The 17,880-nt window shown below is 40.9% G+C and overlaps 1 protein-coding gene across 4 annotated transcripts in view; it reads left to right on the top strand.

Moving 5' to 3' along the window:
- dcun1d4 (DCN1, defective in cullin neddylation 1, domain containing 4 (S. cerevisiae)) overlaps positions 1-17,880 on the top strand; it is a 66,776-nt gene that overhangs the window by 29,214 nt on the left and 19,682 nt on the right. For 3 of the 4 annotated variants that reach the window (XM_055636412.1, XM_055636409.1, XM_055636401.1), the window contains 4 exons: positions 6,124-6,194; positions 10,327-10,418; positions 12,715-12,823; positions 16,088-16,192. In XM_055636412.1, the coding sequence (XP_055492387.1) occupies positions 6,124-6,194; positions 10,327-10,418; positions 12,715-12,823; positions 16,088-16,192 (377 nt within the window). Of the gene's footprint in view, positions 1-6,123; positions 6,195-6,243; positions 7,522-10,326; positions 10,419-12,714; positions 12,824-16,087; positions 16,193-17,880 lie in introns of those variants that run through there. The other variant, XM_055636413.1, reaches the window with a different exon arrangement.

Genomic DNA, 17,880 nt, shown 5'->3' with positions numbered 1-17,880 from the left:
AGAGAGTAAGGTCAGGGCCAATTGCGAGCGGTGCGAGAGGGGAGGTGAATACCGAGGTCAAAGTGTTGTATATGAATGCGCAAAGTATAAGAAATAAAGTGGACGAGCTTGAGGCTCAGTTAGAAATTGGCAAGTATGATGTTGTGGGAATTACAGAGACATGGCTGCAAGAGGGCCAGGGCTGGGAACTGAATATTCAAGGGCAGATGGGGTGCAGTAGCTCCGTTGGTGAGGAATGAAATTCAGTCCCTTGCAATGGGTGACATTGAAACGGGAGATGTGGAGTCAGTATGGATCTCAGTATGGATAGAACTAAGGAATTGTAAGGATAAAAATACCCTAATGGGACTTATCTACTGGTCCCCCAAACAGTAGTCTGGATATAGGGTGCAAGTTGAATCAGGAGTTAAAATTGGCATGTAGCAAAGGTAATACTACGGTTGTTATGGGAGATTTCACCATGCAGGTAGACTGGGAGAATCAGGTTGGTACTGGACCCCAAGAAAGGTAGTTTGTGGAGTGCCTCCATGATGGATTCTTAGAGCAGCTTGTATTGGAGCCTACCAGGGAGAAGGCAATTCTGGATTTAGTGTTATGTTATGAACCGGATTTGATAAAGGAACTTGAGGCTAAGGAGCCATTAGGAGGTAGTGACCATAATATGGTCAAGTTTAATCTACAATTGGAGAGGGAGAAGGGTAAATCGGAGGGTCAGTGTTACAGTTGAATAAAGGGGACTATGGAGCCATGAGGGAGGAGCTGGCCAAAGTTGACTGGAAAGATACCCTAGCATGGATGACAGTGAAACAACAATATAACCATATAACAGCACGGAAACAGGCCATCTCGACCCTTCTAGTCCGTGCCGAACACATAATCTCCCCTAGTCCCATATACCTGCGCTCAGACCATAACCCTCCATTCCCTTCCCATCCATATAACTATCCAATTTATTTTTAAATGATAAAAACGAACCTGCCTCCACCACCTTCACTGCAAGCTCATTCCACACAGATAACCATATAACATATAACAATTACAGCACGGAAACAGGCCATCTCGGCCCTACAAGTCCGTGCCGAACAACTTTTTTTTCCCCTTAGTCCCACCTGCCTGCACTCATACCATAACCCTCCATTCCCTTCTCATCCATATGCCTATCCACTTTATTTTTAAATGATACCAACGAACCTGCCTCCACCACTTCCACTGGAAGCTCATTCCACACCGCTACCACTCTCTGAGTAAAGAAGTTCCCCCTCATGTTACCCCTAAACTTCTGTCCCTTAATTCTGAAGTCATGTCCTCTTGTTTGAATCTTCCCTATTCTCAAAGGGAAAAGCTTGTCCACATCAACTGTCTATCCCTCTCATCATTTTAAAGACCTCTATCAAATCCCCCCTTAACCTTCTGCGCTCCAGAGAATAAAGACCTAACTTATTCAACCTATCTCTGTAACTTAGTTGTTGAAACCCAGGCAACATTCTAGTAAATCTCCTCTGTACTCTCTCTATTTTGTTGACATCCTTCCTATAATTCGGCGACCAAATGGCAGGAATTTTTGGGAATAATACAGAAGGTGCAGGATCAGTTCATTCCAAAGAGGAAAAAAGATTCTAAGGGGAGTAAGGTGTGACCGTGGCTGTACAACGTAGCAAAGATGAGCGGGAAGCAAAACGATTGAGTAATGTTTAAAGAGCAACAGAAGATAACTAAAAAGGCATTACGGTGAGAAAAGATGAGGTATGAAGATAAGCTAGCCAAGAATGTAAAAGAGGAAAAAATGAGTTAAGACCAAAGTTGGACCCTTGAAGACTGAAAAAGGTGAATTTATTATGGGGAACAAGGAAATGGCAGATGAGTTGAACAGGTACTTTGGATCCGTCTTCACTAAGGAGGACACAAAAAATCTTCCGGATGTACTGGTGGCCAGAGGATCTGGGGTGATGGAGGAACTGAAGGAAATCCACATTAGGCAGGAAATAGTATTGGGTAGACTGATGGGACTGAAGGCTGATAAATCCCCAGGGCCTGATGGTCTGCATCCCAGGTTACTTAAGGAAGTGGCTCTAGAAATCGTGGATGCATTGGTGATAAATTTCCAATGTTCTACAGATTCAGGATCAGTTCCTGTGGATTGGAGGGTAGCTAATGTTATCCCACATTTTAAGAAAGGCGGGAGAGAGAAAACAGTGAATTATAGACCAGTTAGCCTGACATCGGTGGTGGGGAAGATGCTGGAGTCAATTATAAAAGATGAAATGGCAGCACATTTGGATAGCAGTAGCAGGATCGGTCCAAGTGAGCATGGATTTACGAAGGAGACATCATGCTTGACTAATCTTCTGGAATTGCTTTGAGGATGTAACTAGTAAAATGGACAGGGGAGAGCCAGTGGATGTAGTGTACCTGGACTTTCAGAAAGCATTTGATAAGGTCCCACATAGGAGATTCGTGGGAAAAATCAGGGCACATAGTATTGGGGACAGAGTGCTGACATGGATGTTTGGCAGACAGGAAACAAAGAGTAGGGATTAACTGGTCCCTTTCTGAATGGCAGGCAGTGACTAGTGGGGTACCGCAAGGCTCGGTGCTGGGACCGCAGCTATTTACAATATACATCAATGGTTTCGATGAAGGGATTCAAAGTAACATTAGCTGATTTTCAGATGACACAAAGCTGTGTTGCAGTGTGAACTGTGAGGAGGATGCTATGAGAATGCAGTGTGACTTAAGACAGGTTGGGTGAGTGGGCAGATGCATGCAGTGAAAGTAAGCATGCAGGTGCAGCAGGCAGTGAAGAAAGTGAATGGCATGTTGTCCTTTATAACAAGAGGAGTTGAGTACAATACAATACAATACCTTTATTTGTCATTTGAACCTCACATGAGGTTCAAACGAAATGTAGTTTCTGCAGCCATACAATAAAAGAACCAAAACACACACCAACACTATTCACATAAACATCCATCACAGTGGCTCTCTCCTCACTGTGATGGAAGGCAAAGTTCTTGTCTCTCCCCTGCATTCCATTTCCCTCCCGAAGTCGAGGTCAAAGCCCCCGACGGGCGCTAGTCCGCAGCAAATTAAGGCCGCGCCGGGCGTTGTAGGGCCCCCCTCCAGGTCACTCTCAACCCCGCAATTCGGGCGGGAGAAGTCGCCGCTGCCGGTGCCCCGCAAAGCAGCCTCCCACCGGGGATCCGCGAGCTCCCGGTGTTCCATCCACTGGTGCCGGGCCGCAGCAACGCGCCACCGCCGCTCTCCACGCCCCGAAGCCGGCCAGCTCCACGGAGGTAAGTCCGCAGCAGCTCCACAGCAGCTCCACAGGCTCCGCGGCTCCACAGCAGCTCCACAGGCTCCGCGGCTCCACAGCAGCTCCCCAGCTCCACATGCTCCGTGACTTGAGCCTCCAGCTCGTTCCGGTGGAGGCCGCTCCACGGCGCTAGGCCCCAACGGCAACAGAGACCCGACAGGGAAAAGGTCGGGTCTCCATGCAGGGAAGAGATTAAAAGTTTACCCCACCACCCCGCACCCCGCACCCCCCACACATACACATTTAAAAAAAACCAAAAAAAAAACGCTAAACCGCTACAACTAAACCCTGAACAGGACAAAAAAAACAAAAAAACACAGACAGACTACAGAGCCCCCTGCAACACCGGTCGCGCTGCCCACATTTAACACGCCCACATAGGAGCAAAGAGGTGCTTCTGCAGTTGTATAGGGCCCTGGTGGGACCACACCTGGAATATTGTGTGTAGTTTTGGTCCCCCAATTTGAGGAAGGACATTCTTGCTATTGTGGGAGTGCAGCGTAGGTTTACAAGGTTAATTCCCGGGATGGCGGGACTGTCCTATGCTGAGAGAATGGAGCGGCTGGGTTTGTATACTCTGGAATTTAGAAGGATGATAGGGCATCTTATTGAAACATATAAGATTATTAAGGGTTTGGACACGCTAGAGGCAGGAAACATGTTCCCGATGTTGGGGGAGTCCAGAACCAGGAGCCACAGTATAAGGGGTAAGCCATTTAGAACGGTGACGAGGAAACACTTTTTCTCAGAGTTGTGAGTCTGGAATTCTCTGCCTCAGAGGGCGGTGGAGGCCGTTCTCTGGATACTTTCAAGAGAGCTAGATAGGGCTCTTAAAGATAGCAGAGTCGGGTTTTGGGGAGAAGGTGGGAACGGGGTACTGATTGGGGATGATCAGCCATGATCACATTGAATGGCAGTGCTGGCTCGAAGGACTGAATGGCCTACTCCTGCACCTATTGTCCATTGTCTATTTTTGGTTGTTCCACAAAGGTTGCTTCCATATTACAAGGCATTTAAACAAAAAAAACAACAATTTTGGTCCAATGCTCACTGATCAGTTTGAAAGAAATAATGTAACTAGAGACTTAAAGTTGATTTGGAGTTGATATTTTGTTGTTGAATCCCAAAAGTGTGTATCAATTGCACCTGCCTACAAAATATAGTACTTTAAATGCCTTAACATTTAAATTGTGCCAGTTATGGGTCTGTCCCACAGGCGATCTTTCAGGCGACTGTCAAGTTGCCTGCAGTCGCCTGAAAAACCGGCAACTGGAACTGCGAGTGACACAGTGGCACGCACATGCTCACACGCACACACCTAGCATAGTGTACGGTAACTCCTTTAAAAGAGGGGGGGGGGGGGGGGGGGGGGGAGAAGGAGTGGAGACAACTGTTAAGAAGCCAGACAACATTTAAGCAGCCAGAGATACACGGCTGTGAAGCTCGGCGGACATTCAACATTACCGGTTGTTTATCCTTGGTTCTGAAAACTACTGCTTATGTTTTCTACTGAAAACTACTGCAATGAAATTCACCGGTCAGCACCGGCTACAGCCTATGAGAACCTAAGAGAACGTTCGACCTCCTGGCAACCCACTAGAACCTCCTTGTGACCCACCTACGGCTCGAGAATTCTCGCTACTCCCCGTGGCGGCTTCATTCTAGTCGCCGCTAATTTTTCAACGTTGAAAAATTCTCGATGACCATAATGAGGCCGTGACTAGTTCCCAGAATGTGGGAACTCCTCACGACCACGAAGGCGACTCCCAGCGAACATGTGGCGACTGCAAACATAGAAATTAGGTGCAGGAGTAGGCCATTCGGCCCTTCGAGCTCCACCGCCATTCAATATGATCATGGCTGATCATCCAACTCAGTATCCTGTACCTGCCTTCTCTCCATACCCCCTGATCCCCTTAGCCACAAGGGCCACATCTAACTCCCTCTTTAATATAGCCAATGAACTGGCCTCAACTACCTTCTGTGGCAGAGAGTTCCAGAGATTCACCACTCTGTGTGTGAAAAAAGTTCTTCTCATCTCGGTTTTAAAGGATTTCCCCCTTATCCTTAAGCTGTGACCCCTTGTCCTGGACTTCCCCAACATCGGGAACAATCTTCCTGCATCTAGCCTGTCCAACCCCTTAAGAATTTTGTAAGTTTCTATAAGATCCCCTCTCAATCTCCTAAATTCTAGAGAGTATAAACCAAGTCTATCCTGTCTTTCTTCATAAGACAGTCCTGACATCCCAGGATTCAGTCTGGTGAACCTTCTCTGCACTCCCTCTATGGCAATAATGTCCTTCCTCAGATTTGGAGACCAAAACTGTACGCAATACTCCAGGTGTGGTCTCACCAAGACCCTGTACAACTGCAGTAGAACCTCCCTGCTCCTATACTCAAATCCTTTTGCTATGAAAGCCAACATACCATTCGTTTTCTTCACTGCCTGCTGCACCTGCATGCCTACCTTCAATGACTGGTGTACCATGACACCCAGGTCTCGCTGCATCTCCCCCTTTCCCAATCGGCCACCATTTAGATAATACTCCTGCAGTTGCCTAAAAAGTCACCTAATTGGGACAGGCCCATAACTTTGCATTTGTTAATGTTCACGCCATCAATAACTCGAGGAGAAACATTACATCTAACATCTAAATACCGTTTAAGAAAGAACTGCAGATGCTGGAAAATCGAAGGAAGACAAAGTCTGGAGAAACTCAGCGGGAGAGGCAGCATCTATGGAGCGAAGGAAATGGGAGATGTTTCGGATTGAGACCCTTCTTCAGACTAAATACTGTGCTATTTTGCAGGTAGTGATGATGTCATAGGCCCTGAAGACATGGAGAAATTCTGTGAAGACATTGGAGTGGAACCTGAAAATGTAAGTGAAATAGCAGTAAACTAATAAGACGCATACTCTTGTCAGAGATGAATTGCTGCAGATTTTGTCTTGAAAGTGTTATACATTAGGAACTTGCAGACACAAGTTCTTGTATTTGTGAGTTTGGCCCTCTTTCGAAGGCATTTCTAAGATCTCAATTTGTGACTTTCAACATTTCAAAAATAACAGTTCTGACTATTCATTTATGGTCTCCATAAATGAAGCAGTACAACATAGATTCAGTAAAATGATTTTTGGACTGATGGCTGTGTTTACATTTAATGAGCGTATAATTGCTGGAGTTGAGAAGAATGAAAATTGTTAAGAGTCGGAGTGCATTGTATAGGGCAAATATTATGAAGCTGCTTCCCTCAGTGATTTTATTTTGGGATGAAAGATTGGGCAAATATGACTGAGGGTTGTAAGTCTGGAATTTTCTACCTCTAGAGAGCTGTCCATTCTTAATAATTGAACGTATTTAAGTCCGAAATTAAAAAAAATGTTTTGGATATTAAAGTAGTTGTGCATGTGTGCAGAAAATGGATGGCATGGAATCAGTCATGATCTAATTGGATGGATGAACAGGTTTGGGGAGCTATAATGTCTACTGTAATCATGGTGTATTATCTGATCTAAATAATCCTTACTGTAATTCACCTAGAGTGGTTGAAGAGGGTTAATGCTTTTAAATATATGGTGGAATACTTGACTGTAGGTTGCAGCTTGTATTCCGAGAGAGAGAGAGAGAGAGAGAGAGAGAGAGAGAGAGACAGAGACAAACCCAGGTTTGTCTCAGGTTGATGTATATTAAGACAATGACTGATGCTGTTGAAATGTGTCTACCAATTGATAAGCGAGACCAGCTCAGACTCGTCTTATAGTGATGTATATTGCCTGCATCTTGTGACCATGACTAACATTTTTGGATTGTGATTAAGTGACACACACAGTATAAAACAGCGTGTGAATCTTTGTTCATTGAAGTGGTGGCGCAGGAAAGTCAAGTGTCTGTTGCTTACTTGACTGGTGTATCCCCGTCACTTCCGCCGACTGATGATCAGTAAAGCTTGAGTTGGTTTACCTAACGTTTTTGTGAGTTGTCTTTTTTTAAGTAGTGACCCTTATCATTGGCATATGGTCGGCAGGACCTCGCTGGGACCGTCAACGGAAGACTGTGTAAGAGGCTGCAGAGTGACCGGGATCGGACTTGGGAGAAAACTGAGGACCCTTTGAGACCGAACTCCCGTAGAAACTCCTGGGAACATCTGTGGTCCTTCATCAGAGATTGATTTGGTTCCCAGCCGAGGTCCTTAATACAGACACAAATGTAAGACCAATTGTGCATGTTTTTGCTACCAAGAGAGTAGTTGGCGATTGGATAGAGCAAACTAAAAAGGTTTGTCGTAAATTAATACATTTTTGCTACTGGGAAGGTAGTTGGTAAGAGATTTTGTTACTGGGAAAGTAGTTGGCAATTGGCTCCGCAAACTAAAAGTTTGTCGATCATAAAGTAGCCGGGCTGAGGGAGACTCGCGGCTATGGGGAATAATATGAATAAAAGTGACGGAGGAACGCCCGTCCAACATATGTGTTATTTGAATAATAAAAGTAACAAAGACCTTAGAATATTAAACTTGAGCTAACCAAATGTTTGGGAGATGAATCCTGGCCAGTCGGAGGAACATGGAATGTAGAAACTGTTACAAAGGCAGAAAAGATGAGAGGATGGTATACCTAAGAATTGGGGTGTGTTACAAGTAGAATGTAATTGGCATGATAAAACACCAGCAAAAGACCGAAAAAGAAAAGGCCAGATTGAGTCTCAAATTAAGCGACAATTGGTAACAAAAAAAAAAAAAGGAAAAAAAGGCGCCAAAACGATATAACCCCAGGGACCCCTTGTCTGGCATGGCGACCCTGTTTATGGAAGGGGGGGGGGGGGGATGAGGAACAAATTTGGGGTGGAATAGGGAACAAAGTCAGGAATAGTGTAGACCACCTCCCCTATATGCTGTGGCGGCAGGAGCTAACCCACCAAGATCCCGTAGGGAGAGGGCGGTGGGGAGGCTCCAGCCACCCTTCAGGGAAGGGCACCCCCAGAAGAAAATGATACTGATAGCGACTCGGAGTCTGAAAAGGAAGATGAGAAAGAAGGGAAAGGGCTGATGCAGAAGAGGAAGGAAAAGCAGTGATTGATCTACCGGTGAGAGAGTTAAGTCAAGTTTATTTGTCACATACACATACGAGATGTGCAGTGAAATGAAAGTGGCAATGTTCGCGGACTTTTGTGCAAAAGACAAACAACCAAACAACCAAACAAATTATAAGCACGATCATAACGCACATATTCTTTTACATAATAAATAATGGAAGGAAAAACGTTCAGTAGAGTTAGTCCCTGGTGAGATAGGCGTTTACAGTCCGAATGGCCTCTGGGAAGAAACTCCTTCTCAACCTCTCCGTTCTCACCGCATGGCAACGGAGGCGTTTGCCTGACCGTAGCAGCTGGAACAGTCCGTTGCAGGGGTGGAAGGGGTCTCCCATGATTTTATTTGCTCTGGAGTTGCACCTCCTGTTGTATAGTTCCTGCAGGGGGGCGAGTGAACAATGCAGAGCATAATTGAAACAGGATACTACTGTCGTCCCTTGCCTCTGCCAAGGCACCGAATTCTGCACATTGGTCCCCACAGAACCAAAGATTCTAGTAGGCAGAACGGCCTTGCCAAGACATGGGTGATGTAAAGTTAATACAGAGGGACGCCTCTGCCGCGCAACGCGATTTTTGGAAACAAGACGGCTGCACCATTGGCTCACCCCTCTCGGACAAGTTTGTGTAACTGATGTTTTTCTGCCCGTTCTTTTATATTATATATTATATACACTCCCTTACACATAAGAGGGAAAAACAATGGAAATGCATCTTACAACTTCAAAACCAAATTGTGATGCCCGTTTTCCTTTGTGAAAATTCCATGTTAATTCAGTACATCACGTGTGGAATGGTGGGCAAGCTTATGAGCGTATTTGGGTGTATCAAAGTTTTAAGAGTTTGAATAATTTCCTTGAGGTGTGTATAATTGTGATACTTTTGAGTGAGAATTTTATTATTTTAAAGTGTGTGAATATCTGAGATTTAGCATATTGCATGAGGTGTGGCAACTTGTGAATGAATGTCACAGGAAAAAAAAGGTATAAAGTAAGTGAATTTAAAGATTGTTATGTGTTGGTGGAACCGCTTCTGGGTGAATGTAGAATTAATACTATAATTCAGAAGAAATAGAATGTCATTGAATGATTTTGCTCTTTTACGCAATAAATAATTGTAGAATCTCATGTGTTTTAAGAGGTAGTGTCTCCTTACGCAGTGGTGTCTGTTGCTTACTTGACTGGTGTATCCCCGTCACTTCTGCCGGCTGATAATCAGTAAAGCTTGAGTTGGTTTACCTAACGTTTTTGTGCGTTGTCTGTTTTTAAAGTAGTGAACCTTATGGTTACAAATATTTTGGATAAAAGCTGTGGCTCCCTCTCTGCTGATTGCATCTCTAATCTGCATGGGTCTGAGCCACACTGCCACCCAACTTTAATCTTCAAATTTAAATACTTCCCTTATCCTATGGTATGTGGCTTACTCTTGCATCTAAATAGTGCAATATTCCCTTATTCAGAGGGGAAAAATATACCCTAGATCCAAGCTCAACAATTCTTAGCCAAAGTTCCTCAAGTTACAAACGTGGCTGCCTGGTCATGCCAGTTTCCGTGTACTTTCACAGTAATCCATATAAAATTAATAATAATTATCCCTTGAGAAGATGGTCCCTCAAAACAAAGTGACATCAGTGGATTGATGCTGTACTTGTACTTTCTGCAATCCACAATTTACAAATTCCAAAATTGGTGTCAAACATTTTTAAATTGTTTTACAGATATACAGCTTCTTCAGCTTGCACGATTTATTTGAAATGCAGCACCCTTCAATATGCCCTTGTTTGGGAATTTAGAAATTATTTTTGGGAAGGAAAATACTCAACTTGCATTATTTTGTGACAAAAGGGAGGAATAGAATCTGCAAAAGGCCTTTTTTTTTTTTTTACTTCAAATAATGCTCATCATTGAAATGTTATTCTCGTTATAGGTGGTGATGTTGGTGTTGGCTTGGAAATTGGATGCCCAGAGTATGGGTTACTTCAGTCTACAAGAATGGTTGAAAGGAATGACCTTATTACAGTATGAAAAGTTTCTAATTTCATTTTTTTTAACAAGTCAACTTTGTCCTAACATCTAAGTACATTAATATTGTTTATGGCTAGTATTTTGGTAGATTTCTAAAACTGTATGAAGCTGATTTGCATTTTTCAGAATATATTTATGCTGAGCTCTGCATCAAAAATGTTTTGGGTGCAGAAGGCATTTCAATCTGCCCTGCCTGTATCACTGGTAAATCCACATTGTCTTCTCTGCTGCTTGAATAAATGCTTTGTTAAATGTGTTAAGGCAGTGCCTCATGCAATTTATAGCAGGTATTGGTCTACAATACAATTATTTCTAATTCAGCAGTACAGTAAAACAATAATGTGGTATTTGATTATATGGGGATCCTGATGGTTCGGCATATTGCTCATCTGATGATATATTACTTATGCTGCCTTGAACTCGCTGCGGCCCCAGCTTTTGTGCTGCCTTTAAACTTGCTGCGTCCATTAAATTGTTTGCTCCATAGTGTAACATAAAAAAGTGAACTAAAAGAGGTATTAATACAAATAATATCCAGTAGTCCAGAAGGTGTCAGAATATAATGGGGTTTTACTATAGTTGTCAATCTTTAGGCTGCAAGTTGACGGGACTAGAACATGAGGAAATTGCTAATATGGTGTCCTGTGCTTTGTTAAAATTGGGGTTGAGGCACATTAGTTAAGCCAGGTCCGGGTTGTGCTACTTATGATATGGAAATGCACAGTATAAATGTTGGCTCATAAAATAAGAAGAGTGCAGTTCTGAGATCTAACATTTCTTTTGCATGGGAGCATAATTAAGACTGGGCTCCCAACTAGCTTTTTCCTTCTGTATTCCAATAAATGTTTTGTGACTTCGTTATTTTTTCCAAAACTGCAGTCTATCCCCAACTGTAGTATAACTAATATTTCATATAAATTACTCATTAAAGGAATGATATTCATTCATATGATACTATTTTGCGTATGAGGTGTTATTTAGGAAATGTAAATGTAAATTGACAGATATCTGCCCTTTCCATAATTGTGCTGGGTAACTTGAAATCTTTACATGCAAGGGGAATTGATGGAGTAGTATTGTTATAGCAATTCATTAGGCTCCATCTTGCAAAAACTCGTTGTTCTACAGGAAAAACAGAAATGATAAAACATCGGAATATTTTTTATTTTGTTAAGAGTTTGAAAGATAGGGTAACTTAATAACTTTGAGTAATCTTGATTTGTTAAATTGTTCGATTAATTTATGTTCAGCCTCTTAACTTTTTTCTAATTAAGTTTTGGCATTTAACTTTAAATTTCAGCTGTAAACTGTATTTTTGAAGATCCTATGCAAGGTACACAAGGTCAAAACGTGTTTGAACCTTGAAATTAAATTGGGTTTTGAAAATAAATTGATAAATTTCCCTTTTTGCTAACAGTTTTTGGGGTAAATGGTTTCCATGTGTAATTTACATCTCTGCTATTGTTTTGTCCTTTGATTTTGGTTTATTGTTGAACTAGTTATCAATTTTACTTGGGTGATAGCAGTTTTTCCATTTCACGTTGAACTCAATATGAATCCATCCTGTGGTTTACCTGTCTTTGTACAGAAATGGTTGTTTCATTTGAAGTCTTTGATTAAGGGATAGTGCCGAACATTAAACTTTCAATTAAAACATGGGTTAAATACTAACCATCTCTTTACCATCACAGATCAATTTTATAAATGAAATTTGCATTTGAAAATATAGGGTCATGTTTATAAAATGTCTAGATGAAATTATTGGTTGTAAAATATTTTCCTTTGGTAGATTACTGTGCTTGGATAACTATTATCAAATTCAGTTGGTCAAGTATTTTTTTTTCAGATATACAGATAAGGTTTTTAGTATGTTGGTACATTTTGAAACAAAAAATTAATTTAAAATGTGGAAAACTAAGTTTAAATTTCTCAATGGGGGAAAAATGCTCAATAATGTGATGAAATCAGGTACTCAAATATTTAATAGTTGAGGGTCGACTTGATTTTCTTGTAAAACTACTGCACTTCAATACTGCTTTAAATGGCTTGCAATATATTTTTGTCTTTAAAATATCTAAGGAATTTTACATCCATTTAGACTAATTTCACACAACCCGTAAAAGGTTATTCTTTGTCTCCCCACTCGCATGCTTGTCTTTATTTCACTTCCTCACTGACTTTTATTCCATCTCTCAGTAAAATTCTGTTAATTATTTGGTCTAGAAATTTAATGAATTGGGCTATTGAAGTGCTGCAGAAGATTTTAGTTAATTTCTGTTTCCAATTTTAGATGCGACACAACTGAAAAACTGAGAAACTCACTAGATTATTTGAGGTCATTGTTGAATGAACCCACAAATTTTAAACTTGTATACAGATATGCATTTGATTTTGCACGGGTAAGTTGATTCAACTTTAACAAAACTTAAGAAATGGTGAGCAGCAAAAGTACCAAAATTTAGCTCTGCTCACAAGATGATAGCTAATTGGCATCTGCTTTTCTGAAATTACTTTTTACCTTGTGAGGTAATATTTCTTTGGGTATTTGATCTAAATCTGTCTATTCATAATTTTTGAGTTTTTCTCCAAACCACTTAAATTATTTTCTGAACTAGAGGTGGGCCTATTTAAGAATTCTTCATGCTTAAGGTTTTTGCAGAAATTAATAAGTGAAGTAAATAGCTTGGCCTTGTTAGTCCTAATCACCCTCTTCTTACTGTGGTATATTCTAATTATTTTCCAAAAAAATGTTATACATGGATGACTACTGCATCGGGAAACACAACAATATGTAATAATTATTACTGCTATTAGTATGCAAAGTAAAGGTATTTTACTCCACCAAAACAAAAGTTTACTTAAACTATCTGGTTTGTAAATTCTTGGCAATACTTGCATTCACTTTGGGAGAAGTTTGGCACTATTTTCCTTGGATCCCCTTTTCCTGAATTCTTTGAACTGCTTCAATTTTAGAAAAAGCTGAACTTGCAGAGAATCCCATTCCAGTCCTCACCTGTGTCTTGTCAGTGGTTGAAAGGCTTCTCAAGTGAGGGGCTGTTTGCATTATATATTTAACCTGCTTTATAGTCACTGTGTTTAAGTGATCTAACCAGTTGAATTTCTGATCAATGGTAATCTCCCGGAAAGAGCTGACAATGTCAACATTAGTGGTGAGAGATTGCAGTCTCTATTTGACTGCTAATCTTAACTTTCCTGATCTTTTTCTGCTGCTTTGTATGTTAATTGTACATGTATTCTTCTGGAACATGTCTAACCAAATTTATTATTCATCATTTTTTTATAACAAATATGTTTGAATACTTATTTGTAGAATCAATGGGCTATTTGGCCCATTGTGTTTATCTACTTTCTCAGAATTTTACAATTATTAACTTTCTCCATAGTTCTTTACCTTTTGTATCCAATTTCATTTGAATGTTGTTCTTGCATCTGCTTTGACCAATCTTTCTTGCAATGATTTTGATCTCGTAACGTGTTGCATTATTGTTTTCTTGCAGCCTCTTAGTTTTCCGGTTATCTTAATGATGAACTTCAGACCACATGTCGCGCTCACATTTCCAAGGCCATGTACCTCTGCGATTACACTCGTCTTCATTTTTGCTCTGGTTCATCAATGTTAAAACATTTATTCCTTTATTATCTCTGGACTCTGGTTATTCTTTCTACAACCTTTTACGAACTTGACTTATTGCAAAGCATTAATTCCCAAATGCTAACCTGCACCATATTCAGTTCATTCATCACCCATGTTTGCCGGCCTACATTTGAATCCTGGTCCATTGTAAACTTCATTCGTGTTTTTGAAATCTGCTTCTCCCACCCCATACCTGTAATCTCTTGCAGCTCTTCAGAGTATCGAGTTGGCCCTGCTCCTCCTCCAATTCTGGTGCTGTAAATGTTACTGATTTGTTTTTTAACTCATTTCTTTATTAACAGCTGTGCCTTTGTCTGCTTTAGGTCCTACTTTCCCTGCTTTTAATCTGACCCCCCCTAAATTCTCTAAAAAGTGGAGATGCCTTTTTAGTATCTTAAAGGGTGTCTCCTGCTTAAATCTAACCTAGTCTTGAGTCATCTACAGTAAAACTCCAATAATCAAGCAGCCTTTGACTCGCACATTTCCGGGATTATTACTCCTTGCACAATAGTACAATTTTCCAGAACCAAATGAGTTTAAAGAGAGCATTGGAAATAGGGCCTTAGTGAGCCAGATGCTGAAACATCAAGATTCCCCCAACAAAAGGACGGAGGATTTTTGGAATTTTACTGTATTATCTTCATCTTTGTAACTCAACATGCTGCCAGGTTTTGTTGGATGTTAAGTGCTATGGGATGTTGTTGTAACAGCCCTTCTGACATTGGGAATTATTGTTCCTTCCTGCTGTTGAGATTTGATGAATGCATGAAAGTGGGAATTGGCGTAGCCCTCCAGGTCATTTAAGCCTGCCCAATGTATTTACTTCCACAATTCTTTGGGGTAGGGAATTCCAGAGTTTCCTGGAATCTCTGTAATTCTCTACAAAATGAAATGTATATGTATCTCAAATTCTTACCTTGAAACAATGTCCCATCATATGAGACTCTCACACTGGTGAAACCATCTCAACTTGTACCCTGTTGGGCCACCTTGGGAAATAGTTTGTTTCAAAAAATTGAGATATAGGATCACAGAAACAGGCCCTCTGCACGCCATGTCTGTGCAGTATTATTGGACCTATGAATAAAATCCCCCTCTCCTATCTTCTGAATTCATCCTATGCCCTCTTGCCCAAGACACCCACAAGGAAAAGGATTCTTACCATCTATCCTGTTCATCTTCATAATATTCTGTATGATGATCCCTTGGCCTTCTCTACTCCTGGGAAATTAACAGAGCCTGGCCATTCTCATGTTATAACAAAAATCTTCCAATCCAGGCAACATCCTAGTGAATGTCATCTTCAGCCTCTCCTTCTTGATCACATCCTCCTTCTGATAGTGTGGCAGCTAGATTTACACACAGTAGGTCCTACCGGGAGGAAAGAATGTTTTAATGATGGCTGTTTACAAAAGAAAATGGTGGTGGAACACAGTGGGTTAGGCAACATTTGTGGTGGATATGAATAAGTCACATTTTAGGTCGGGATTATTCTTCGGACACCTCATGATGTAGTAAATTGACATCCCAGCTCTTGTATTTTATGCCATGGCCATTGAAGGCAAGAATCCCCCAAGATGTTCATCAGCTGTGTATATCATACACTTTTTTAAAACCTCCTAACATGCATAATCTTGCACTTGTCAGATGTAAATGCCATCTGCTAAGTTGGAGAGATACAAGGAAAGATGACAACTTTTAGTGATTTGCATTGAGCTGAAACATTTAAAAAGGAAGACATTTTTGTGAGATGTGCGAGGCATTAACATATCCATCAACTTGGCAGCAATTTATTGCCCCACATTCGTGGTGCCAAAAAACTCTTAACACAATAGTGTGCATAAAATTCTCATTCAAGTTAAAATTACTGACTAATGTTGCGTTCAATAAAATTGCAAACAAATTGTTGCCAGTTAATATTTGAAAGTAATTTATTGACACGGTCTTCACCATGATGTTCAATTTCTGTCTATGGCTTGAATTTCGTATTTGTATTTTCTCTTCACAGGAAAAGGATCAACGTAGTTTGGAAATTAGCACTGCTAAATGCATGTTGGGACTACTCTTAGGAAAAACATGGCCGCTTTTCCCAGCCTTTCATCAGTTCCTTGAGGTATTAAAATATAACGTTGTAATATGAATTAGTTATAGCTGTCCTTTCAATGCTCATTAAATCTTAAAGAGAATTACATTTGCTATTTTTAAAAATAATTGTTTGGTGAAGTTTAGTTTTCATTTTTAATTATTTACAATTTTGTATAATATTTTCAAGTAATAGGCGTTAATTTCAGTAAAATGTATTTTAACCATTTAACCGTGCATGGATAATGGAAAACTGAGGATCAATAAACTTTAATTTGAAAAAGTAACAAGTAGTAATTATTTTTTAAAAAGCACTGTCTGGCTAAATAAAAACAAGTTAAAGTTGACCAATAAACTCTGCAGGTAGATACTCTGGTATTTTAGTTCTGCACCTGTTGACAATCCTGGGAGGTAGACACCAAAGATCTTAGAGCGGAGCAAGATAGACCACTCCTGCAAAATCTAATGGACTGACGTCTAGTACGCAACAGAGCGTAACTTCTGCCATTTCAGTAAACACGACCCGACTTCAGTTATGCCTCTCGCAGTGTAATCAGCATTGCAGGGGAACAGTTTGCGTGTTTTTTAAATGTTTTAAATGTCTTTTTTAATTATCTTTTTAAATGGCTCATGTCCTGTGTTTGAATTGATTTGTGTAGTAAACTTGCAGTAATCAACGTTGCAGGGGAACAGTTTGTGTGGTTTTACATGTTTTTTTAAATTTTCTTTTTAAATGGCTCAAGTCCTGAGTTTGAATTGATTTTTGTATTAATCTTGCACTCTGTAATTCATCAAATCTCATTGTTCACAACTGCTTGTATGCACCCATAAAGTGTATGTGTGTGTGTGTGTGTATATATTTGTGTGTGTGTGTGTGTGTGTGTGTACACATACACACACACACACACACACACACACACACACAAACACACAATCACTTTTTCTAGTTTCTTATATATATATATATATATACATATATATATTATATATATATATATATTTCTTGTGATCTCTAATTATTTGTTGAGCAATCTTTCATTCATTCAACCTACCTCTCCCTCTATGAAATCCTATTATTGTGAATAAAATATCAATGAACACAAAGGCTGGTGGGACAGGATCAAGGGTTTGGTTTAGTCCAGGGGCCGGCAAACATTTTTGCATAGGGACCAGAACCCTCCGGGACTAGCTGCAGTTCCCAGGTCTCCTGCGAGCCCCTGGTCTAGCTGCAGTTCCCAGGTCTCCTGCGAGCCCCTGGTCTAGCTGCAGTTCTGCTGTCCGGTCCCACCGGCTGCTCGCAGCCACCCGAGCTGCTGAGTGAGTTGCTGGCATGATCCCCCAACCCCCTCCTTCTCAACACTCCTGCCCTCCCCGCATATTTACCCCTGTTGGCCCAGCCGCGCTAACCCGGGCCAGATTCCCCACGCGCTGTGGAAGGAACATAGGCACATTTTGGCTTTTTATTGTGATTTATGGATTGTGCACCAACCCACTCTATTTTAAATAATTCAACATCGAAATTCATAAACAAGGATAACACTTATTTCTGCCTTTCATGGTATGATTTACATAGCTGACATTGTTTTGTGTGCGAGATATACAAGGTTGCAGTGTTTCGAATATCAGCTAACCAATGACGGCAGTTCTTTGACAAGTGCTCCGTAGTTCAGTGTACGAGATCTTGTCGACGAGTATTCTGGACCCACTGTCGACATCTGA

The sequence above is a fragment of the Leucoraja erinacea genome, chromosome 1 (genome assembly GCF_028641065.1).
Source record: "Leucoraja erinacea ecotype New England chromosome 1, Leri_hhj_1, whole genome shotgun sequence".
NCBI lineage: Eukaryota > Metazoa > Chordata > Chondrichthyes > Rajiformes > Rajidae > Leucoraja > Leucoraja erinaceus.
This window is presented reverse-complemented; position numbering and strand designations above follow the sequence as displayed.